The 24830-nt window shown below is 41.4% G+C and overlaps 1 protein-coding gene across 3 annotated transcripts in view; it reads left to right on the top strand.

Moving 5' to 3' along the window:
• LOC124712513 (protein ABHD11-like) overlaps nt 1–20075 on the top strand; it is a 54948-nt gene extending 34873 nt beyond the window's left edge. For 2 of the 3 annotated variants that reach the window (XM_047242824.1, XM_047242823.1), the window contains one exon: nt 19777–20075. In XM_047242824.1, the coding sequence (XP_047098780.1) occupies nt 19777–19915 (139 nt within the window). In that variant the 3' untranslated portion in view covers nt 19916–20075. Of the gene's footprint in view, nt 1–8448; nt 8833–19776 lie in introns of all 3 variants that reach the window. The other variant, XR_007005584.1, reaches the window with a different exon arrangement.
• The last annotated feature ends 4755 nt before the right edge of the window (nt 20076–24830 follow it).

Below are 24830 nucleotides of genomic sequence, written 5' to 3'. Positions count from 1 at the left end.
AGCTGCACAATTATTCATTCGGATCTTGATAAGATTTCAGAGTGGTGGAAATCACTTTAAATGTTTAGAAATTAAAAAACTGTGAAATTCACAAAGCAGGAAAAAAACCATAGCAACTATGACTATAATATCAGTGAGTCACAACTGGAATTGGTCAGTTCATAAAAATACCTGGAACTAAGAATATGTAGGATATGAAATGGAATGAATACATGGGCTCAGTCATAGATAATACAGGTGGCACCATGCAGTTCATTGCTAGAATAGTAGAGAAATGCAGTCACTCTACAGAAGAGACTGCATACAAAAAAAAAGAAAAACTGGTGCAACTCACCTAGAATATTGCTCAAATGTGTGGGATCATACCAAATAGGACTAATGGTGGTTATCGGATGTATACAAAAAAGGCCAATGCAAATGTTCCCACATTTGATTGACCCATAGGAGTGTGTCATGAAGACACTGCAAGAAATGAACTGGTAGAATCTTGAAAATAGATACGAACTATCCCATGGAAACCTACTTGGAAAGTTTTAGAAGCAACTTTATGTGCTGAATATAGGAATATATTAAAAACCCCTTTGTATAACTCCCACAGGGATCACACAGACAGTATTAGACTAATTACAGCATGTTCAGGTACATTTCAGCAGTTGTACTTCCTGCACTCAATACGTCATTGGAACAGGGAAAAGGCCCTAATAACTGGTACAATGGGATGTACCAACTGCAGTGTTCTTCACATTGGTGTGTCAGAGACAAATATTAAACTTACTATTGTTTTTTGTGATAATGGATGCAGCTTCCCCTGGAAGTATGATCTCGGTGAGAAACTGGTAACAATTGAGTGACCAACTACAAAGGGTGTTCAAAAAGTTTTGCACAGTCTTCTCTAATTTGTTTTTATTTTTTGCAGGAGGAGAATGAATTTTTTTTTTTTAACATACTTGGAACATTTAGCTACACATTGAACCTACTCAATGTAGCCTCCATCAGCTGTGACGCATCTGGCCCAACGTTCTTTCCATGATTCCATGATTCACTTTAGTAAAATTCTGGGGATTGACTTTTACACGATCACTTGACACAGGAAATAAGGTCTTCCCACTATCAAATGTTTTACCATGCAGGTGGCTCTTCAGACGAACATGGAGGTAAAAATCAGATGGAACCATGTCCAGATTGTAGAGAGAATGAGGAACAATTTTCCAACCCATTGTCGTCCTGATTTTCTCCTGCGTCATAAGGGCTTTTTGAGATTCGGCATAGTCGTAGTGTAATCTGATGAGCTGACCCTGAAGCTGTGGTCTGTGGGTCTTGTTGGCACGTCACAGTTTGTCCAATGACAAACGGTAATGGTCCCAGTTAATAGTGGAGCCAGGTTCCAGAAAATCGATGAAAAAATGACACCACACTGATCCCAGAAGGAGGAGGCCATCACCTTTTGGCCTGCTGTTTGTGAAAGTCTTGGTTTCTTCTTCCGAAGGGAACCCAGATGACGCCACTCCATGGATTGGGTTTTGCTTTCAGGTTCAGACAAAAGCAACTGTGTTTCATCCTGGGTAATGATGCTGTCAAAACACTGTTTCCACTCTTCAGTAAAGGTCTTGATGAGACCCTCACACACTTTCTTCCTCATTGTTTTCATTTCTCTTGTCAATAATCTAAGCTCTCAACATGCACAGATTTTTCTGTACCCTAGTAACTGTACCAGTGATACCACACTACCCAATGGCAAATGAGCCATTTTAGCAAGCCATCCTGTCGTCCCACATCTGTCATTTTGGATGATTTGATCAATGGTCTCCTTATTCACATCACTCACTGCCATCAATGGTCTACCACATCATGGATTGTCCATTAGAGATAAATCACCTTCTTTAAATCTCTGCAACCACCACTGGATACCGCTGCGATCCACTATGTCCTCCACATAAACAGGCAGCAACTTCCTGTGAATTGATGTGGCAGAGTCATCACTGCTCTTGAAGAGGGTCTCCATCACCAACTGTTGTTGCAACCCGACAGCTACTTCATGGTCCATTATGGCTTACCTGTAAATAAAAGAAAATACTTTTATACAGCAACTTATAGCTAAATGTTCCAAGTATGTTCACAAAAAATTTCATTCTCCTCCTGAAAAAAATTAAAAAATTAGAGATGACTGTGCAAAACTTATTGAACACCCTTTGTATCAAGCAGTATGAAATGCAAACATTGTGCCACTCTCATAATAAATATCCAAGCACTTTGTGCATTTCCTTTAGCAATTATTCCACAATGGCTGTTACCAGTTGTCTCTACTGGAGGGAGTAATACACACAAAGTGATTCATATTATCAGAGCAATTACATCTTCTCAGTATGATAACTGATACATTTGTCAACTCTATGATGTGGATCGTTCTTTACCATTCAGCTCTCATCATAATCCTCTGAACTCTCGGACACTACTCAGTGAAAAGTAGAACACTCACATGATAACGCCCCCTTCCCCATTTGGATGTAGGTATCCATAGAACAGTCCACGATGTGGTGAAGTTGACATGATGGTTGCTCAGTGGAGTTGAACAGTGAGACAGAATCCAAGGATTGGATGGATCGCATTACAGTTGTGATCCACTACAACACTTCTCGTAATCCCACCAGACATATCAATGAATTAATCAGTATAATACATATATGTCAGAGGAGGTCACTAGGCATGGTGCAGCATTTATGTGTCAGTGGCATGTGACAGAGCACCTGCAACAGATCTGCTATGGACCATCATAGTGTCACATGTTGCAATCAGCTGATGTTTACAGCAGGCTCTCCAGTGTACCTATTGACAATCACCCTGCACTACTGTTTTCTTATGGACTGTGATTTGGACTTCATTGTTACGTATCTTTGACATTTGGTTGCCACAAGTACTTTCGTGTGTGCCTAATCAGGTACTGTCAGTGACCTGAATAGTTCTCTCTTCAGTGATCAAACTGATGGCATATAAGCATGTTGAGAGCAGAGTCCTTCCCTGACCTGAATAGTTCTCTCTTCAGTGATCAAACTGATGGCATATAAGCATGTTGAGAGCAGAGTCCTTCCCTGTCAAACCTGCAAAATGTATTCTCCTACATGTGAGCTTTTCAACAAACCACCAGAGTACTGTATTGACTGATTGTGAGAGGTTTCCACCACCAGAAGTTTTCTGTTTTGTGTACTTCCCAAAGACTCAGGAACTATAACTATTTGTGATTTATTTGTACATAATTTGTGTTTAATAAAATCTGTGTTGAAGAAGCAGACTTAAATCAACATTGATACAAGAGTCCCGTAGGACTTTTGCATAAGAAATTTTCTTTCCAACGATGACACAACATATGTTGCTCTGCATTTAGCAGTGTAATTGTTCAAATATAAATGCTGTTCACTGAATATCAGAGCATTTTTCATCTTTGGAATAAAAGCAAGACAATTGACTTGAAAGAACAAGTAGTAGTACTTGCAAGGTTTTTCAGGCTTAATCACTTAAAACAAGAGCTCAGGAACTCATCAGCATGAATTGGACAACATAGGATATAATTCCTGGCTGTTGTATTGAAGCAGGGGTGCCTCCACAGAACTCCAACACACATTATCTAAACTACACTGGCATATTAATTTTCTTTACAATCACTGTACTGTAAATCAGGATCTAATTCTATTGTCACCATGCATTGACGGAGATAGTCATTTGGAATTCAGTTCAAAGGACATTGAGGAGGTAGATTTTACTGATCATATGGCAGGCCCAGTTGTTATTGTTGTGATCTTCAGTCCAGAGACGGGTTTGATGCAGCTCTCCATGCTACTCTGTCCTGTGCAAGCTCCTTTATCTCTGAGCAAATACTGCAATCTACATCTTTCTGAATCTGCTTAGTGTATTCAGCTTTTGGTCTCTCTCTATGATTTTTACCCAACAAGCTTCCCTCAAATATTAAATTGGTGATCACTTGATGCCTCAGTGTGTGTCCTACAAAACCCATACTTTCTTCTAGTCAAGTTGTGCCACAACTTTTTTTCCTCCTAATTCTATCCAGTACCACCTCATTAGTTACATAATCTACCCATCTAATCTTCAGCATTCTTCTGTAGCACCACATTTTGAATGCATCTATTCCATTCTTGTCTAAACTATTTATTGTCCATGTTTCATTTCCACACAATGCTACACTCTATACAAATACTTTCAGAAAAGACTTCCTCACACTTAAGTCTGTATTTGATGTTAACAAATTTCTCTTCTTCTAAATGCTTTCCTTGCCATTCCCAGTCTACATTTTATATCCTCTCTACTTCAACCATCATCAGTTATTTTGGTCCCCAAAAAGCAAAACTCATCTGCTACTTTAAGCATCTCGTTCCCTAATCTGATTCCCTCAACATCACATGATATAATTGGACTACATTCCATTATCCTCATTTTGCTTTTTTTGAGGTTCATCTTATATCCTCCTTTCAAGACACTGTTCATTCCATTTAACTGCTCTTCCAGATCCTTTGCTGTCTCAGACAGAATTAAAATGTCATTGGCAAACCTCACAGTTTTTATTTCTTCTCCATGAATTTTAATTCATACGCCATATTTTTCTTGTGTTTCCTTTACTGCTTGCTCAGTATACAGATTAAATAACTTCGGGAATAAGCTACAACCCTGTCTCACTCCCTTCCCAACCACTGCTTCCTATTCATGCCCTCAACTCTTATAATCGCCATCTAGTTTTTATACAGATTGTAAATATTCTTTTTCTCCCTGTATTGTATCCCTGCCACCTTCAGAATTTGAAAGAGAGTATTCCAGTCAACATTGTCAAATGCCTTCTCTAATTGTACAAATACTAGAAACATATGTTTGCCTGTCCTTAATCTATCTTTTAAGATAAGTCTTAGGGTCAGTATTGCCTTGTGTGTTCCAATGTTTCTATGGAATCCAAATTGATCTTCCCCTAGGTCGGCTTCTACCAGTTTTCCCATTTGTCTGTAAAGAATTTGTGTTAGTATTGTAATTTTCACACCTGTCTACACATGCTTTCTTTAACATTGGAATTATTATATTCTTCTTGAAGTCAGAGGGTATTTCGCCTGTCTCATACATCTTGCTCACCAGATGGTAGAGTTTTGTCATGGCTGGCTCTCCCAAGTCTATTAGTAATTCTAATAGAGTGTTGTCTACTCCTGGGGCCTTGCTTCACCTTAGATCTTTCAGTGCTCTGTCAAATTCTTCATGCAGTATCATATCTCCCATTTCATCTTCACGTATGTCCTATTGTATTTCCGTAATATTGCCCTCAAGTACATCGGCCTTGTATAGACCCTCTACATACTCCTTCCATCTTTCTGATTTTCCTTCTTTGCTTAGAACTGGTTTTCCATCTGAGCTCTTGATATTCATACAGGTGGTTCTCTCTTCTCCAAAGGTCTCTTTAATTTTCCTGTAGGCACTATCTATCTTACCCTGTAGTGATATATGCCTCTACATCCTTAAATTTATCCTCTAGCCATCCCTGCTTAGTCATTTTGCACTTCCTGTCAATCTCATTTTTGAATCATTTGTATTCCTTTTCGCCTGCTTCATCTACTGCATTTTTATATTTTCTCCTTTCATCAATTAAATTCAGTATCTCTTGTTACCCAAGGATTTCTACTAGCACTCGTCTTTTTACCTACTTGATTCTCTGCTGACTTCAGTATTTCATCTCTCAAAGCTACCCATTCTTCTTCCACTGTATTTCCTTCCTCCATTCTTGTTCCTTAATGCTCTCTCTGAGACTCTCTACAACCTCCAGTTCTTTCAGTTTATCCAGGTCCCATGTCCTTAAATTCCTACCTTTTTGCAGTTCCTTCAGTTTTAATCCACAGTTCATAACCAATAAATTGTGGTCAGAGTCCACATCTGCCCCTGGAAATACAATTTAAAACGTGTTTCCTATATCTGTCTTACCATTATATAATCTATCTGAAACCTTCCAGTCTCTCCAGGTCTCTTCCACGTATACAATGTTCCTTCATGATTCTTAAACCAAGTGTTAGCTATGATTAAGTTATGCTCTGTGCAAAATTCTACCAGGCGGCTTCCTCTTTTATTCCTTAACCCCATTCCATATTCACCTACTACTTTCCTTTCGCTTCCTTTTCCTACTATCAAATTCCAGTCCCCCATGACTGTTGAATTTTCATCTCCCTTCACTACCTGAATAATTTCTTTTATCGCATCATACATTTCTTCAATCTCTTCATCATCTGCGGAGCAAGTTGGCATATAAACTTGTGCTACTGTGGTAGGCATGGGCTTTGTGTCTATCTTGGCTACAATAATATGTTCACTATGGTGTTTGAAGTAGCTTACGTGCATTCCTATTTCTTTATTCATTATTTAACCTACTCCTGCATAACCCCTATTTGATTTTGTATTTATAACCCTGTATTCACCTGACCATAAGTATTGTTCCTCCTGCCACCGAACTTTAATTATTCTCACTATATCTAATTTTAACCTATCCATTTCCCTTTTTAAATTTTCTAACCTACCTGTCCAATTAAGAGATGTGACATTTCACACTCTGATCCGTAGAATGCCAGTTCTTTTTCTCTTGATAACAACATCCTCCTGAGTAGTTCCTGCCCAGAGATCTGAATGGGGCACTATTTTACGTCCGGAATATTTTACTCGAGGGGTCGCCACCATCATTTAACCATACAGTAAAACTGCATGCCCTCGGGAAACTCTAGTTTCCCCTTCCTTTCAGCCGAGCAGCCCCAGGAAGTAATCAAATCCAGCACTTTACAGCTCGCATGAAATGTTGTGTAGGGAACTCTCTTGGGTGTTTTAAGCGGTACTGACTGAAAACACTTAGAGTGAGAGAATCTTGTACATTTACCATAGGTGATCACCACCAGAAACCATAGTACAAAGACTTCCCTCTTATATTAAAAACACCAACAATTTCCTAAATAGTTTTAAATCTGTGCCCACCCCACTCCCACCACACTGCTTGTCACCATTGATGCCACCTCCCTCTTTACCAACATCCCCCATGTACAATGGTCTGTCTGCTGCTGAACACTTCCTCAGTAAGTGGCCACCTGATTCCAAACCTATGACATCCTTTGTGCTCACTTAAATCAACTTTATACTTACCAACAGCTATTTCACCTTTGAGGTGCAGACATACAAACGTCAGGGGTGTGGCCGTAAGAACCAGGATGGCTCCTTCCTATGCCAGCCTTTTCACAGGTCGCTTGGAGTGGGATTTCCTGGGATCCATAAGCTTTCCTCCTCTGGTTTAGTTTATAATATTATCTTCTCTACAGACAGAAAACTACGTAGTCAGGAGGTCCAAGGTTAATTTCCTAATCATCCTGGGGATGATGCCTCAGCACGCTTTCCTCCACGTGGAGATCTTATAGCCAATCTTTCATGTATCAGTTTTTTTTAGAAGACGTGATACTACTTGAAAGCATTCATCGTCATACAAATCTGCATGTGGGGCTTCCACCAACTTATTCCCACATACATCCTCTTGTATCCTGGCCCAGCAAATTTTAATGCCTGCTGGAAGAAGACAACTTAGACAGCCAAAAGGCAGCAACAGTACCTGTGAAGCACTACAGTTACCCGTATTCTTCATGTGAATGCTCCGGCCAGTAACCCTTGCCATGGTAGAGAGAAGTAGGGTTGGTGATTTATGACTGTAATATTCACTTTTGTTGTGTATATTTGCTGACATGTGACTCTGGATTGACTCTACTGCATTATCACATTGTCTTGGTTACCTGCTTGGCCCATCTTTTGAACCTGTTTGGTTGTTGTTCACTTATCTTTAAACACTGTCTTTTGTCTTGAGTTATTTTGTTCTTACTACATCTGTGACTGTGTCACCTCCTGGTCACAATGTTGATGACAAGGAAACAGCACATTCTTTAGTATCATGGAAGCCATATTGATTTGTCTTGTGGAGCAGTAGCAGCAGACAGTTTTTAAAGAAGTTGCTGCAGGTACTGATGGACAAATTTACTGTTCAGAAGAGCCAATCATTCCAAACCTTAGGGCACTCACAAATGTCCTAGTAAGGAAGATAGGGACATGTGCATGTCTCCTGAGTCTACATTTCACAGTGCATCAGGTTACAGAAGACTCATGAGAACAGTTGTTGTTTTTGTCATGGACATCACCAGAAACATATATCCTAGTTGGGAAGTTAGTGCCACTGCTCAACCAAGATGCTCTCTCTCGTTCACCAGCATATGCACACACATGACTAATTACTATTCCCAGAGGTATCATGTTGTTACCTCAGGGTTAGAGTTCCACAAATGCCACAAACATACCCTTCTTGGGTAACTGATTCGTAAAAACTGAGCTACAAATGCAATTTCATATACACAGACTCAGACTGCAAAGTTTCTTATCCTGACTTTTTTTTTTCAGCTGACTCCAGATCTAGACGTGCACACAGCAGCACTGAAATTGGATGGCTGGTGAACACCTCATGACAAACAGTCCATAGGTGTAGTACCAGTTCATACTGTCCAATGGCCACAATATTTTGTTGATCAGACGTGTTGTCATTGTCAGGTACTGAGTTACGAGCTGTGTGTCCAGATTGATGGGTACAGTGAACACACTTTGGGGAAGAGGGGCACCCTAGGCCAGAGTGATGGAATTGGGTATCTGCTATAATCCTGCAGCGAGGAACCATGTGTGTGCTGCAGTCCGTAGCCTCTAGTGTGGAAATTGTTCCTGTATCTTAGGATTTCCAACCAAGTCTTTGTTCAAGTGGATCCTGGGACCACAGTTTCACTGATTAATCAGGTAATTGTCTTGGTATTGGTAGCTTTTAGGGCAGTTCCATCCCCCTTCTGGTCATTTCTCAGTTACTAAGGCCAACTAACAGGTCATGTTCTCGGTCACCTTATTCATCAGTGGTCATCCTTCAGCTACCAACATTTTCGCCTTAGACATTTCTACAGCATTTGAGTTTTCTGTCTCCTGTGAAGTCGAAGTCATTTCGGACGCAGTCCCATTTTAGGAAATGGGTGAGTTTTGTTATGCATTTGCACCTACATTTAAATCAAAGGGCCGTGCATCAGACTTCAAAGGTGGTCACCACCCACCACCCAAATACAGTGACTTATTCGTCACTCTATGTGCAGCGTTCAAACAAGAACTCTACTGACCCCAGGCTGCTGGGATAGTTGAGTCTGAATTTACCTGGCAGTTGGATATTTGCAGCTGCCTTTAGATTAAGAATCACAAATGTAACCCAGTGCGGGTCCAGGGGTTAGAATAGCCCTGCCTGTCGTAAGAGGCAAATAAAAGGAATCTCTCACTTTTCGGCCCTGTAAGTTCAGGTCCCATTTTATGGTTTGACCTGCCACTTTCCAAATTCTACAGAAGTGCAGGCCATATAGAGAAGGATGCCTTACATGGTGCATGAGTTGTCCATAGTGCCCTTAGATTTGATCTCCTGAACCTCTTGTCATGGCTTTGCATCTCCACCTGCAATTCAACTATATGGGTGAGGACACTTTCCAGGGTATGTCATCTTCTTCCCTTGTTTCCTGTCCTCTTTCGCCCCCAAGACGTTGGATTTCTCTGCACCCAGTATCCAGCACAGTAGCCAGTCTGTTGTGGTGGGGCCATCATGTACCCATTTGCTGGTAGCCCCCTGACAACACAGGGATCGCACTGCTGATACCTGAGCTGTAAACTCCCCATGTATGCCAAGGAGTAGATGCTTGTCTTCCTGGGGCATCAGGACTCCCGGCAACAGCCATCATGCCAGGTGGCCTCTGCTGTGGCCAGGTGGCACCCATGGGGAGAGCCCCTGATCAGAGTGGGTGGCATCAGGACGGATGACCCACAATGAAGCGGACTAAGTCATCTCTTGCTGATGACCGTACGGCACCAGCAGTCTCAAAGAAGGGCAAGATCAAGTACAACGCTGACAGATATGACCCCCAAAATATCCCCCAATGTCCTTAAAATTGACAGCTGTCACTTCTCCTTATGGCATTGAGGCAGCATATGTGCACAGGAATGAAAACAACTCAGAACAGCCCATCTCCTATTCATCGAAACCACTGGAACCAGCACAATGAGACTTCTCACAAATCGAGATGTAGGTTTCGATCATATTGTTTGGCATCAGAAATGTCCATGTCTGTCTATTTGGATCAAAGTTTTCATTAATAACAAATCATAAACTATTGGTGGGTTAAACGTGACAAACAGATGCCTTTATTGAATACCTACACCAGAAGTTGTACTGGCAGAGTATTTCAGAGAGAACTTGCTGAATATCATGAATAAGTTTCCTTATCATGCTATTGTGATAGGGGGAAGACTTCAATTTAATCACAGCTGGTTTCAGAGACTGAGATTCATGTAAGATTATTCAGAAGGTTTTGTAAATTAGCTTGAGCAGATACTTAGAGAACAAACTCATACCACAATGTCTTACACCTCCTAGCAACAGACAGTCCTGAACTTATCAAATCAGTTAATGTTCTGGATGGTTCAGTGATCATCAGGCTGTGACAGCATCAATCACTAAAGACATTATAAGGAACGTTAAGAAATGTAGGAAAATATTTTTGTTTAGCAAGAGTGACAGGATGCAAATTGCAAAGTATTTGTGTAGCCAGCATAAAATATTCATTTTGGAGGATGGAAATGTGGAGCACAAATGGATAAAATTCAAAAGCAGTGTTTGATACACCTTAAACAAGTATGTGTTGAGCACGATTTTAATGGAGTGGGAAGACACCCCGTGGTTAAATAACCGTAATAGAATGTTGCTACAAAAACAAAGAGAGCTTCATCACAGGTGTAAGTGAAGTCAAAGCCTAGGTAACTAGCAAAATGAAGCAAAAAAAAGCTTAAAGAGAGCAGTTTGAAGAAAATTTTCAATGAATGTGAAAGTAAAATATTGCCGTCTGATCTAACTAAAAACTCTGATAAGTTTATGTGAAGTCATTACGTACATTCAGTTCATATGTTCAGTCACTCAGTGATGATACTGGCAACAAAACAAAAGAAAAAAGAAGACCAAAATTCTGAATTCAGTCCTTCAAAACACTTTTACCATGGAAAAGCATAATACGGTTCCTCCTTTCGGTCACACTGAGTGGTGTAGTGCAGTGGTTAGCACCCCATTCTTGCATTCAGGAGGACAATGGTTAAATCCTGCATCTGGCCAAGCTGATTTAGATTTTCTGCGATTTCCCTAAATTGCTTAAGACAAATGCCAGGGTGGTTCCTTCAAAAGAACACAGCTGATTTTCTTCTTTATCTTCCTCAGTCTGAGATATGCTCCATCTCTAATGACCTCATTGTCGACGGGATGTTAAACCCTATCTCCTCCTCCATTCGATCATATGAACAACAAAATGACAGATATTAAAAGGAGTGATCATAAAAAACAATTACAATGGCTTAATAGTGGAAAGGCATCATGATTTGGATGAAATACACAAGAGATTTTGCAGAGATTATGCAAAAAATCTTGCTTCTCTTCTAACAGTAGTTTACCATAGGTTGCTGGAACAAGAAAGGGTCCCAAGCAACTGGAAAATTGCAGGTCATTCCAGTTCTCAAGAAGGGTCATAAGACAGATGCAGATAATTATATCACTGATATATCACTTTGTTGTAGAATTAGGGAACATGGATTATGCTGGCATATTGTGGGAACAAAAAACTTCTATGAAAATCAACATGGATTTCCACAAATGGAGATCTTGTGAAACTCGGCTCATTCTGTCTGTTCATGAGATCCAGAGTGTTGTAGACAATGGCACCCAGATTGAAGTTGTTTTGTTGACATCTTCAGGAAAGCATTTGATATAGTTCCGCACTCATGTAATGAAAAAATATGAATATATTGATTGTTTGACCATATTTTTAACAGGCTTCAGGACTTCCTTGCAGACAGAAGCCAACACATCACTCTTAATGGAACAATATCTACATATGTAATTTCAGGAGCACCCCGAGGAAATGTGATAAGACTGTTACTGTATATGTAAATGTTCTAGAGCATAACACTGGAATCTCAGTGAGGCTGTTCACAGATCATGCGATCATCTATAGCAAGGTAGCAACACCAGAAGACTGTAGTGAAATGTAGGAAATCTGCAGAGGATCGAATAGTTACTGGAGGGTGTTGCAGTTGTCATTGAACATAAATCAGTGTAGCATAAGTGGGCAAATAAATCCACTTCTGTATGATTATGCCATTGGCAATAAGTACTGGATACATTAATTGCTGTAAAATATGTACGAGTAACCGTCCAGGATGACCTATAGTAGAATGGTCACATGAAACAAATTTTAGGAAAATTGGATGTCAAGCTGAGATTTGTTGTGGAGGAATCTCAAGGGAATGTAATTCATCCATTTAAGATGTGGCTTACAAAACACTTATTTGATCAGTTTTTGAACATCACTCTCGCTCTGATATCCTCACCAGTTTGTATTAATAGAAGAGTTAGATAAGATCCAACAAAGGCCATGACAGCCTCGTGGAGATTCTCTACAAACTCCAGTGGCAAGTTCTAAAAAGAGAGGTGTTGTGCTCAAATAGAAGTTTGCTATTGAAACCCTCTGCCATGCACCATACTGTGGCTCACACAAATAGACGTGGATGCATATGGCATTATTGGACCCCACTCTAACCTCACAGAACAGGCACCTCAGCACCTTTAATGTTATTGTTTCTGAGTGGGAACAGTTATATCATCCATTAGAAGCCAAGAGCATATAACTGACAAAATCATCTGCATGAATTTCTGGCAGCTCAGTTTGTTTCTCCCACCATCTTTACATCTTGGGCCTGTTGATCTTCCGTTTGTTGAAACTTCGAAATTCCTGGGGCTCATGCTCAATAGGAAACAACACTCTTTGTCGTCCCATGTGTCTTACCTGGCAGCCCGCTGTACGCGGTTCCTCAATGTCTTGTGTGTCCTCAATGGTACTTCTTGGAGTACTGATCAAACTACCCTCCTCCGTTTGTACTGGTTCCATGTCCATTCGAAACTAGACTATGGGTGCCTTGTTTCCGCACATGCACGTCCATCCCTCTTACGCCATATTAACACTATCCTCTATTGTGGCATCCATTTGGCCACTGGCGCCTTTTACACTAGCCCTGTTGAGAGTCTGTATGCTGAAGTCACTGAACTATCACTGTCCTACCGCCGTGACTTTCTCCTCGGCAGGTTTTCTGGCTGTTTGTCTGCCATGCGTGGCCACTTATCCTATGCCTCCTTCTTCGATGATCCCTTTGATCGCCAGTATACAGTGCATTCCCCTTCTCTGTCACCTTCTGGAGTCTGCTTTTGGCACTTGCTCCAGCAGCTTGACTTCACACTACCTGCAACTTTCCCAGTGGGTGTGAACCCTTCAGCACCTTGGCTTCATGAAGTGGCCTGCGTTAATCTTGGTCTTCATTTGCTTCCTAAGGATACTACTCCAGCCTCACCCTATTGCCTTGAGTTTCACAACCTTTGCATGGAATTTTGCGATAATACCTCTGTGTACACTGATGGCTCTCAGACTGTCCATGGTGTCAGGTGTGCCTTTGTTATTGGTGCCCACCTCTTTCAATATCGGCTTCCAGCACAATGCTCAGTATTTACAGCTGTGCTCTTTGCATTGTGTCAGGCCACGGAGTACATGTGGCAACACGGACTTCTCAGTTGTGTTCTCTGCTCAGACACTCTCAGCGCCCTTCAAAGTCTATGTGCGCTGTACACCTCCCATCCCTTGAATGCAACGGGTCCAGGAAAACTGTCACTTGCTCACTCTTGGTGGAGCCGCTGTGATGTTTATGTTAGTTCCTGGTCATGTCAGTCTGCCAGGAAACGAGGCTGCTGCAGAGGGTGCTGTCCTCGTACCTCAGACCAGTAGTTCCTATATTCCCTCCAGTGATCTCTGTGTTGCCGTCTGTCAGGGGGTTGTGTTCCTTTAGCATTGTCATTTGTCCTCTCTTCAAGGGAGTAAACTCTGGATTATTAAGCCTCTCCCAGCGGGTTGGACGACCTCCTCTTGGCCCTTCCACCAGGAGGAGGTCATTTTAACTAGGTTGTGTATTGGGCACTGCCATTTTAGCCATAATCATTTGATAAGTGGTGCTCCCCCACCTCTCTGTACACATTGCACCCAAGTTTTAATTGCCCACCACTTCCTGATGGAATACCCATTTTTTAACTGTTTACGTTCCTGCTTGGTTTTGCCAGCTAAATTATTGGCCATTTTAGCAGATGCTGCATGGTCTGTTGACTGCTTTTCACTTTCTATCTGAAGCAGTATGGCGAAGATCACTTAATTTTTAGTTTTGGACCTCCATTTCTGTATAGTGCTGTTTGTAGCCCTTTCTTCATGTCCCTGCTTTTAGCTGTCTTCTCTTATCATGACCCCACTTGTTTTTGTGCCCTAAAACAAAACAAAAACAAAACTCTTTCAAACAGTGATGATAATATTGGATTCTCTCTCTGTTCCCCGTCGGCTCATGTTTCTTCTTCTATCATGTCATTAACCAAGTCCTCTGTCTCATAGAGGCCAACAGTGTACTCTTTCCACTCATCCACTCTCTCCTCTGTATTAAACAGTGGAATCCCATTGTGCTCTTAATGTTACTGCCCTTGCTTGTAATTTCACCGAAGCTTGTTTTACTTCTGCTTGCTGAGTGCATTCTTCCGACTATCTTTTCTTTTTAAATTTCTTTACATTTTTCATGCAGTTGTTTCACCTTAGTTTCGCTGCACTTCCTATTTATTACATTCCGAAATGACTTGTATTTCTGTGTTCCTGAGTTTCCCTGCACATTTTTGGACTTCCTCCTTTTGTCGATCCACTGAAGTATTTCTTCTGTTAACCATGGTTTATTCATAGTTATCATCCTTCTACTTAAGTTTCTCATTCCAGCTTCTGCGATTGTCCTTTCTAGAGATGCCCATTCCAGTACAAAAGCTGTCAACTGAGCTATTCATTGTCACAGTATCTGTAGCATCAGAGAACTTCTAATGTATCTCTTCATTAGTACTTCTGTATCCCACTTCTTTATGTTTTGATTCTTCTGGACTAATTTCTTAGACTTCAGCCTATTCTTCATTATAATTAAATTGGATCATAGTCTATCTCAGTTCCTGGGTATGCTTTACAATCCAATATCTGATTTCGGAATCACTGCGCGAACATGATGTAAGTGGAATTTTCCTGTATCTCCCATCCTTTTCCAAGCATACCTCCTCTTCTTGTTATTCTTGAACAGAATATTTGTTATTACTAACTGCTGTTTATTGCAGAACTCAATTAGTCTTTCTCCTCTGTTCTTCCTACTATCAAGCCCTTACTCTCCAATAACCCTTTCTCCACTGCCTCCCTACAACCACTTTCCAGTCCTGCATGACTGTTAGATTTCATTTTCCTTTACATACTGAATTATCTATTCAGTAGCCTCGTAAACTATCTCTCTCTTTATCATTTGCATGTGATGTTGGCATGCATACCTGACCTATTCTTGTTGGTATTGATTTGTTCTCAATTATGATAACAATCCTCTCACTGGACTGTTCACAGCAACTCACTATTTGCCCTGCCTTCATATCCGTGATGAACTCTTCTCCCGTTATATCATGTTTTTGCTGCTGTTGATATTGCCCTTACCCATCTGACCAGATATGCTTTTCTTCTTTCGATTTTACTTCACTGGCCCCTGCTGTATCTAGATTGAGCCTCTGCATTTCCCTTTTCAGATTTTCTAAGTTCCCTACCATGTTCAAACTTCTGGCATTTCATGCTCTGACTCATAGAACATTACATTTACATTTATTATTCACTCTTTTTCTCATGGTTGCCTCTCCCTTGGTAGTCCCCTCCTGGAGATCCTAATGGGGGCTTGTCTGGAATCATTTGCCAGTGGAAAGATCATTATGACACTTTTTCAGTTAGAAGCCACATTGCTTGGATACACAAATGTAATTTTAATGCAGTTGTTTCCATTGCCTTTTGCATCCTCAAGCCATTGATCATTGCAGATTCTTCCATCTTATAGGGACAGTTTCCCACCTCAAGGGCAAGAGAGTGTCCTGAACTGCTGTCCACTCATCCACCCTCTTTGGCTGGGCCATTAGCAGCATGAGGGTGACTTCTTAGGCCAGAAGTCTTTGCCCACCATTGCTGATGATTTTTATTCAAAATTTAAACAATGGTGAGTTTTGAACCTGGGACCCTGGATATTTTGATTTGTAGTCAAAAGTATAAATCGCTTGTTGTCAGATCGAGTGAGCGTGGGGGCCAAGAAAAACAAACTCTGTCATTTGGTCCTTGCAAGCAATCCAGTGGTTGAGTATAACATTGTTTAACCAGTTGTGTACTGAGTTATCGAGTGTGGCAGTGCACCATCTTGCTGCCAAATAAAGCTCAATCGTTCAGCTTCTTCAAATGCAGGAACAGACATAGTTGAAGCACATAAAGGTAAGAAACACAAGTTGGAGTTTCTTCATCGAAAAAGAAAGGCCCATAAACTTTCCATGATGAAATGGAACAAAAAATATTAAATTCAGGGGAGTCTCAATGCAGCTGTACCATTTCGTGGGGATCTGCTGACCCCAGGATTCACACATTGTGCGTGTTCACACTGCCACTTAAGTAAAATGTTGATTCATCACTCAGAAAGTCTTTGTCATCATGCAACAACATTCATTTGCAAAGTTGGCATATAAACTGCAGTTTGTATGATTTAGAAGTTGTAACAACTGCAAAGATAAGGACCTATTTGTCACCATCTCCTTAAGTTTCCACACAGACATCACTTAAATTACTAATTCACCTATGGATGATGTCATTTGGAGATGACAGTGGAAGTTACTACAGAATGCACATTGTACTGTAACAACAGATTCTGTCCTTGCAAACCATAAAACACTAAAAGCTTTCTGTTCACTGGTTGCACTATTTGCTACTAGCGCATTCTAGCAGAAGACGCGGAAACAGTGCATGCACATACACACAGATATACAAACAAAACTGTTGCTGTTTCATTTGATGTATTATTTATAAGTGTAAGTTGAATGTAAGGAATGCTACGAAGTCTTAGGACCCTGCTACTCATTTTCATTTTGAAACACCTCGTATATGACTTGTTCTCACTTACGTCACCCAGGAGGTAACAAGTGATTTTCAGATACGCAGTCTGAAAAATGGCAATGCTATTCAGATAATGGGTTCCTTTTCTGGTGATGAACCACCAGTTTTTTGTGCTTTTACTGTGCAGATTACTGCTTGCTGTCTTTTAGCAAAATATTTTATACTGACTAGAGAGCAATAATTCCATTGCGGTCATGACAATTTCCACTATAATTGTAACAGTCTCTCTCTCTCTCTCTCTCTCTCTCTCTCTCTCTCTCTCTCTCTCTCTCTCTCTCTCTCTCTCTCTCTTACATGCGTGCACACACACACACACACACACACATATATATATATATATATATATATATAATAGAAGGAAACATTCCACGTGGGAAAAATTATATATAAAAACAAAGATGAGGTGACTTACCGAACGAAAGTGCTGACAGGTCGATAGACACACAAACAAACACGAACATACACACAAAATTCAAGCTTTCGCAACAAACTGTTGCCTCATCAGGAAAGAGGGAAGGAGAGGGGAAGACGAAAGGAAGTGGGTTTTAAGGGAGAGGGTAAGGAGTCATTCCAATCCCGGGAGCGGAAAGACTTACCTTAGGGGGAAAAAAGGACAGGTATACACTCGCACACACGCACATATCCATCCACACATACAGACACAAGCAGAGAGAGATATATATATATCATTATAATAGAAGGAAACATTCCACGTGGGAAAAATTATATATAAAAACAAAGATGAGGTGACTTGCCGAAAGAAAGCGCTGGCAGGTTGATAGACACACAAACATACACACAAAATTTGAGCTTTCGCAACAAACTGTTGCCTCATCAGGAAAGAGGGAAGGAGAGGGAAAGACGAAAGGAAGTGGGTTTCCATTTCCCCAATATCCGTGGTGCAAATTTTATATATATATATAAAATTTGCGCCACGGATATTGGGGAAATGGAACTTGCTATTGATGTTGGCTTGGTAGTCAGGTTCATATTGTTAGTCTATACACATATTGTAATAATACTTAGAAAGAGTATTTGTTGTGCAAATAGACCTATGTCTATTGACATTAACAAACTGTAAGTAGGGTAAATTAGAATGTCACTGGTGTTCATTGCAGGAGGCTAGTGCAAGCCATTTATGAGATATGATATTGTGCAGTGTTTCCACACCGACACATGTTTGTGTCATTGAATCTGTGTAATTGCTTGGTACAATGTTGTTATGTTTGCTTACAGTGTGATTGTGTGATGCTTGAGTGCAATGCGACTTGCTAGTCAGTCAGTGTGCGACAGTCCAAGCAGTAGGTTCGGAGGGATGATGGGATTTACCGATGCAGAAAAAGCTGACATGCTTATGGTGTAGGGAGAGTGTAGGAAGAATGCAGTTCATTCTTGTGTGGTGTATGTGGCAAGTCATCTTGCCAATTATGTATCATCCTCATCAAACAGTTACATGAAAGTGGTAGTGTAACACCTAGACAGCATAACAGGACAAAGTGACAACAGAAGAGGGGGAAATTAATATTCTTGCTGCTGTTGCAGTTGATTCGTACATTAGCTCCCACACAATCGCGTGAGGAAATGGCATGACTTAGGCAAGTGTCGTATGTATTCTCCACCGACATAGGTTCCATCCCTATCACACCTCTCTTCATCAAGAGGGGCATGGAAACTATTATAATAATCACATTAACTCCTATTCATGGGCATTATAACAGGATCGTTCAAATGCATGTTCTTTAGTGATGATGCCACATTTACTTATCATGGCTATGTGAACTGCCGAAACATGCACTATCGATCTGTTGTCAAGCCCTGTTGGCTTTGTCACATGGAACATCAGCGTCCAAAGAGTGTAGACGTGTGGTGTGGGATAGTGAACCATCAGCTCATAGGCCCATGTCTGACTAACTGAACACGGAATGCACCCAAGTATCGCAGCCTCCTAGCATACCATCGTCTACAGATGCTAGAAGATGGTCCTCGATAAAGTAGGAGGAACCTCTGGTATCAACATGATGGCTGTCCAGCCCATAGTGCACAAAGTATTACAGCTTCATGAATTGTTTCCCATTTGGATGAAGAGATGCTGTGTCTTTGCTGACCCATTTGCTGGATTTGACACCTGCAGGCTTTTTTCTGTGGAGAAAGCTGAAAGGCGCTGTCGTCAAGGACATACCAACTATATCCAATGATAACATATTCCTGCAGCCTAGTCGAAGGTCTCCACTGAAACACTAGCACGTGTGCAGCAGTCATTTGATACCAGACAGGAAGCATGTATTGTCACTGCTGGTGGTCATTTTGAACACAACCAGCGATGCTCAGTTGTGTCATTACTGGTCAGAATCCTCATAACTAATGTATGAATTTGCATTGTTCTGTAAGGTATTTTATCTGTATTGGTATATTGGTCTGGAAACTAATTTACCCTACTTTTAGTTTGTTAATGTCAATCAGTATTGCGCTCTCTCTCTCTGTCTCTGTCTCTGTGTGCGTGCGTGTGCGCGCGCAGAGAGGGGGGTGGGCCTTGTACTTGGTATACTTATATACTTAATGCTGTATATTTAGTTGCAATGCATTGGAGTATTTTTTCCTCCTCTAGAAAAGAAGATGAGCAGGAAATTAAGAAAATCTTCCCATCAGCAACTTTCAAGTACATTCCTGGTGCTGGACACTGGGTACATGCAGATAAACCTAATGAGTTTGTGGAAGAAGTCTGCAGATTTTTAACAGGAAATTAGAATTAAGTCTTTCTTTTGAAAGTGAGGTTGAGTGGCCCGTTTATTTTTAAGATTTATTTAATTTTTTGTGTCCTGTGTTCAAATAAAATTTATTGTAATTTATTCTGTATACATTACTTTGTCATATTAAATAAGGTTTCCAATAAATGATGAATGCAAACCAGTTGTCATAAAATTAATTTTCATATGTTTAACATTACTCCCTTCATTGAACATACCTAATGGTGCTATTGTATACTAGCTAAAGTAAATAAATTTTATTTTAATGTGACACTTTAAGTAAGCCTCTTGGTCTTTGGATTCCAAAATTCACTTAAAACATTTAAGGGGACCTGTCTTGAATATCAGAGTGCATTCCTCTTGAACTATAACACTGAATGGCATTTGGTTAAGCAGTAATATAACATTTATTTGTTTATTTATTTATTTATCAATAATAGCTTAATTACTACAAGAGTTTGTTCATCCAGTGAATCTTGAACAAACATTTAGTTTTTGGTACCATTACCACAGACATTGTGTACCAAATGTCACTCAAAGTATAGTGGCTACTCACCGTATAGTGATGATGCTGAGTTGCAGATAGTCACAACTGAAAAGAACTGTCAAACAAAGCTTTCAGCCAAACAGGCATTCACAAGAACTAGACAACATACACACACTAGAAGAAGTGCAACTCACATGCACATGGCACAGTCTCTGGCTGCCAAGGCCAAACTGTGAGCAGCAGCACATAATGGGAGCAGTAAACTGGGTGGGGGGTAAAGGGGAAGCTCGGGCATAGAGGGGGAGGGACACAGAAATAGGGGAGGGAGACTGTAAACTGCTGCTTGTGGGAGAATACAGGGATGAGGTGTGGAGAGGATAGGGCAGCTGGGTGCAGTCGGGAGATAGACAGAGGGCTGGGGGAGGGGGGGGGGGGGGCAGCAGAAAAGGAGAGAAGTGAAAATACTGTGAGTGCATACGTGGAACAGAGAACTGTGTAGTGCTGGAAAGGGAACAGGCAAGGGCATAGGTAGGTAAAGGACAATGACTACTGAACGTTGAGCCCAGGGGGGTTACTGAAATGTAGGATATATTCTGGGCAGTGTTCTGAACTGTGCAATTCAGAAAAGCCGGTGGTTTTGGGGAGAATCCAGATGGCATAATTTGTGAAGCAGTCATCGAAATGAAGAAAGTTGTGTTAAGCAACATGCTCAGCAACGGTGGTCCATCTGATTCTTGGCCGCCAGTTTGTCAGTGGCCATTCATATGGACAGACAGCTTGTTTGTTTTCATGCCTATGTAGAATACAGCACAGTGGCTGCAGCTTAGCTTGTGGATCATATGACTGGTTTCACAGATAGCCCTGCCTTTGATGTGATAGGTGATGCATGTGACCGGGCTAAGATGGTAGTGTAGGGATTGTGTAGGGGACAGGTCTTGCACCTAGGTCTACTACAGGGATGTGAGCCATGAGGCAAGGAGTTGGAAGCAGGGGGTTGTGTAGGTTCAGTGGGCAGCAGAATTCCACTGTATGACAAGTGGAAAAGATAGTGGGTAGGATATTCATCATTTCAGGATGCAACAAGAAATCATCAAAGCCTTAGTGGAAAATGTGATTCATTTGCTCCAGTCCTGGTTGATATTGAGTCATGAGAGGAATGCTCCTCTGTGGCTGGATGGTGGGACCTCGGGAGATGGTGGGTGACTGGACAGCTAAGGCATGTGTTCGTACAATGTTGGGAGGTTAATTACAGTCCGTGAACGCATCAGTGAGACACTTGGGATACTTCAATAGGGGCTACTCATGACTGCAGATGTGACATCTACGGGCAGCTAGGCTGTATGGAAGGAACTTCTTGGTATGGAGTGGGTGGCAGCTTTTGAAGTGGATGTATAGCTGGTGCTCAGTAGGTTTGATGTGGGTGGAGGCATTGATGTGGCTATCTTTGTGGAGGAGTTCAAGCCAGAGAAAGGTTGCTTGTTGGTTTGAGGAGGACCAGATGGAGTGAATGAGGGAGAAGGTGTTGAGGTTCTGGCAGAATTTCCTCGTCTTCAATCCTGATCACGAAGATCTCATCAGCGAATCTGAACCAGGTATGGGGTTTGGGATTCTGGTTGGTTAGAAAAGATTCCTCTAGATGGCCCACAAATGGGTTGGCACAGGATGGCACCATGCGGGTGCTCATAACCGTGCCCCAGATTTGTTGGTAGGTGATGCCGTCAAAGGAGAAGTAATTGTGGGTGACAATGTAGTCAGTCATGGTGACTAGCAAGGATGTTGTAAGTTTGGAACCCGTCAGGCATTGGAAAAGGTAGTGTTCAATAGTGGCACGGCAGTGGATGTTAGGGATGTTAATGTAAAGGGAGGTGGCATCAGTAGTAATGAACAGGGCTCGATATGATAAAGGAACATGAACTGTGGAGAGTTGGTGGAGGAAATGGTTGGTATCTTTTATGTAGGAGGGGAGGTTCTGAGTAATAGGCTGAAAGTTTTGGTCTGTGAGAGCAGAGATTCTGTTAGTGGGGGCACAGTAACCAGCCACAATGTGGCTTCCTGAGTGCTTGGGTTTACAGACTTTAGGAAGCATGTAGAAGGTGGTAGTGCAGGGAGTGGTAGGGGTGAGGAGAGAGAGAGAATCTGGAGGGACATTCTGGGATGGGCAAAAGGATATGAGGAGAGACTGGAGATTGTGTTGGATTTCTAGAATGAGGTCACTGTGGAGGGTTTGTAGATGGATGAATGAGACAGTTGGCGGAGTCTGTCTCCCAGTTAATCCTTACAGTTCAAAACAACAGTGGTGGAGCCTTTGTCAGCAGGTAGGATTATAAGGTTGGGATCAGGCATTAGGTAGTGGATTGCAGATCTTTCTGGGGATATAAGGTTAGCTTGAATGTTGAGAGATTTGAGAATGATGATGATGATCCAAGGTTTGAGGTTAATAAATTCTGGAAAGTTAGCAGGGTGGTTTGGGGCAGTGGGAATGGATCATGGTTGGCTGGAGGAGTGAACTGATTTACGCAGGGTTCAAAATTGATCTTAGGGTCAGTCTGATGGTAGGGTTGCTGGCAAAAAAGTCTTTCCACTGTAGGGCCCAGGAGGAAGAGAGATGGTCTTTAACAAGTCCTGAAAGATTGAATCTGGGAGTGGGGCAAAAGGTGAAGCCTTTGGAAAGGACTGATATTTACGTGGGGGTAAGGCTTTTGGAGAAAAGGTTCGTGACTGTATTATGTATCTGTTTAGATTCTGGATTCTGTATGGTGGTGGGAGCGAGTTTTTGAGGACGGGGTAAATGTAGTAGGTCTGCAAGGCAGTGTTTGTCAACCATGAAGGGATGTGGTTGAGGTTTGGAGGTGCTTGTAGAGGTGGTGGATAGTGGTAGTCCAAGGCAGGAGTGTCTGACAAAGGCCTGTTTGGTCGAAAGCTTTGTTCGAAAGTCTTCTCTTCTCTCTCTCTCTCTCTCTCTCTCTCTCTCTCTCTCTCTCTCTCTCTCTCTCTCTCTTCCCCCCCCCCCCCCCCCCTCCCTATGTGTCTCTCGGTATCTCTGCTGTCTGGTGAGTAGCAACTGTCCTTTTCATAATATTGTCATTATTCCGTCCTGGATGTTCTAGACTTTCCATTGTTTGATTTTGTCTGATGGCTTTTCTTCCATCCCATAACCTAGTGCTCTTTTCCATTGTTACTATTTTCTAATGCATTACTATACTCAGTGTCCATCCTCCTTTCTCTTCTTTCTTGTGTTTCATTTGTTGCCTTCCTAACTACACAGTATAGTCTACTTAAGAGTCACACTGTATCAACCATCTCAGCCATGCACAATGGACAGCTAAAGAACCATGCTGATTGTTAGTGTAGCATCTCATGTCCAACATTACTCCTGACAATAATAATACTAGACCTTCAAATTGAAAACTCTTTCTGCATCACTCTCACATATTTTTCATGTTAATTTCCATACCTTCCTGTGCCACACAAACTTGTATCTCAGCCTACCAACCCCTCCCCATGCACCACTCCTCCTCTGTATTTTAGTTTTCACCTACTTACTTCAGCTAATATAGTCACATCAGCCATGCCCCTTCTTCACACTTATCCAACCACAGACCTGTAATTCACATTACAATCTCTTTATTCTATATTTGATCTCATGGTGTTTTCGTGTCAATTTCAGTTGGTTTTCACCATTTACTATTGGACTACACCCTCAGATTTCATCTTGTTTCCCCATACTTATCCAATCCATCAGTTTTGTGATTTTGCACATGTTTTTTGGTGTATTATCACCAAGTTTTTTGGGTGTATTTCTGTGTTATTTACATATTTTTATGCTTTACCAAGAATCCTTGCTCCTTACATCTGCATTAGTACAGAAAAATTTCCTTATCTGTAGCCAGAACCCAGTCCCACATATTGCTCCTGCATTGTTGTTTGGCTCATGGAGTCCCTGCAAATGGACTTACCATCAAATTATCCAACTCTAGCTGCCACTCTTCTTAACACAATGACCCCCACCTATTCAGATTCCGCCATTCCTTAACCCTCACCAATACCGTCCTACAGAACCATGTCAATCAGACCCAAACCTCCTTGCAATACCTTCTCTTTATCCATAAATTTCTCCCAGTATGCAATCCCAAATTGCTAGATCCCATATCACACATTGAAACACTTGCCCTCCAGGAACTAGAGTAGCATGCACAATGCCACCTCAAAAAATTCTGCACCCTGTTCACTTCCTACTCCCTCCACCTCTACAACACTCTCTGAACCTCCCCCGCATCTCCTCATAGCTGACAAACCCTACCTTGCAGACCTACTACATTTATCCCATCCTGAAAAACTCACTCCCCCACCATGCAGAGTCCACAGCATAAACAGACCCGTAATACAATCACAAACCAATCCTCCAGAAGCCTTAACCCCACATAATTA

The sequence above is a fragment of the Schistocerca piceifrons genome, chromosome 8, assembly GCF_021461385.2.
Source record: "Schistocerca piceifrons isolate TAMUIC-IGC-003096 chromosome 8, iqSchPice1.1, whole genome shotgun sequence".
Lineage (NCBI taxonomy): Eukaryota > Metazoa > Arthropoda > Insecta > Orthoptera > Acrididae > Schistocerca > Schistocerca piceifrons.
Note: the sequence above shows the minus strand (reverse complement) of the source record. Positions and strands in the feature narration are given on the sequence as shown.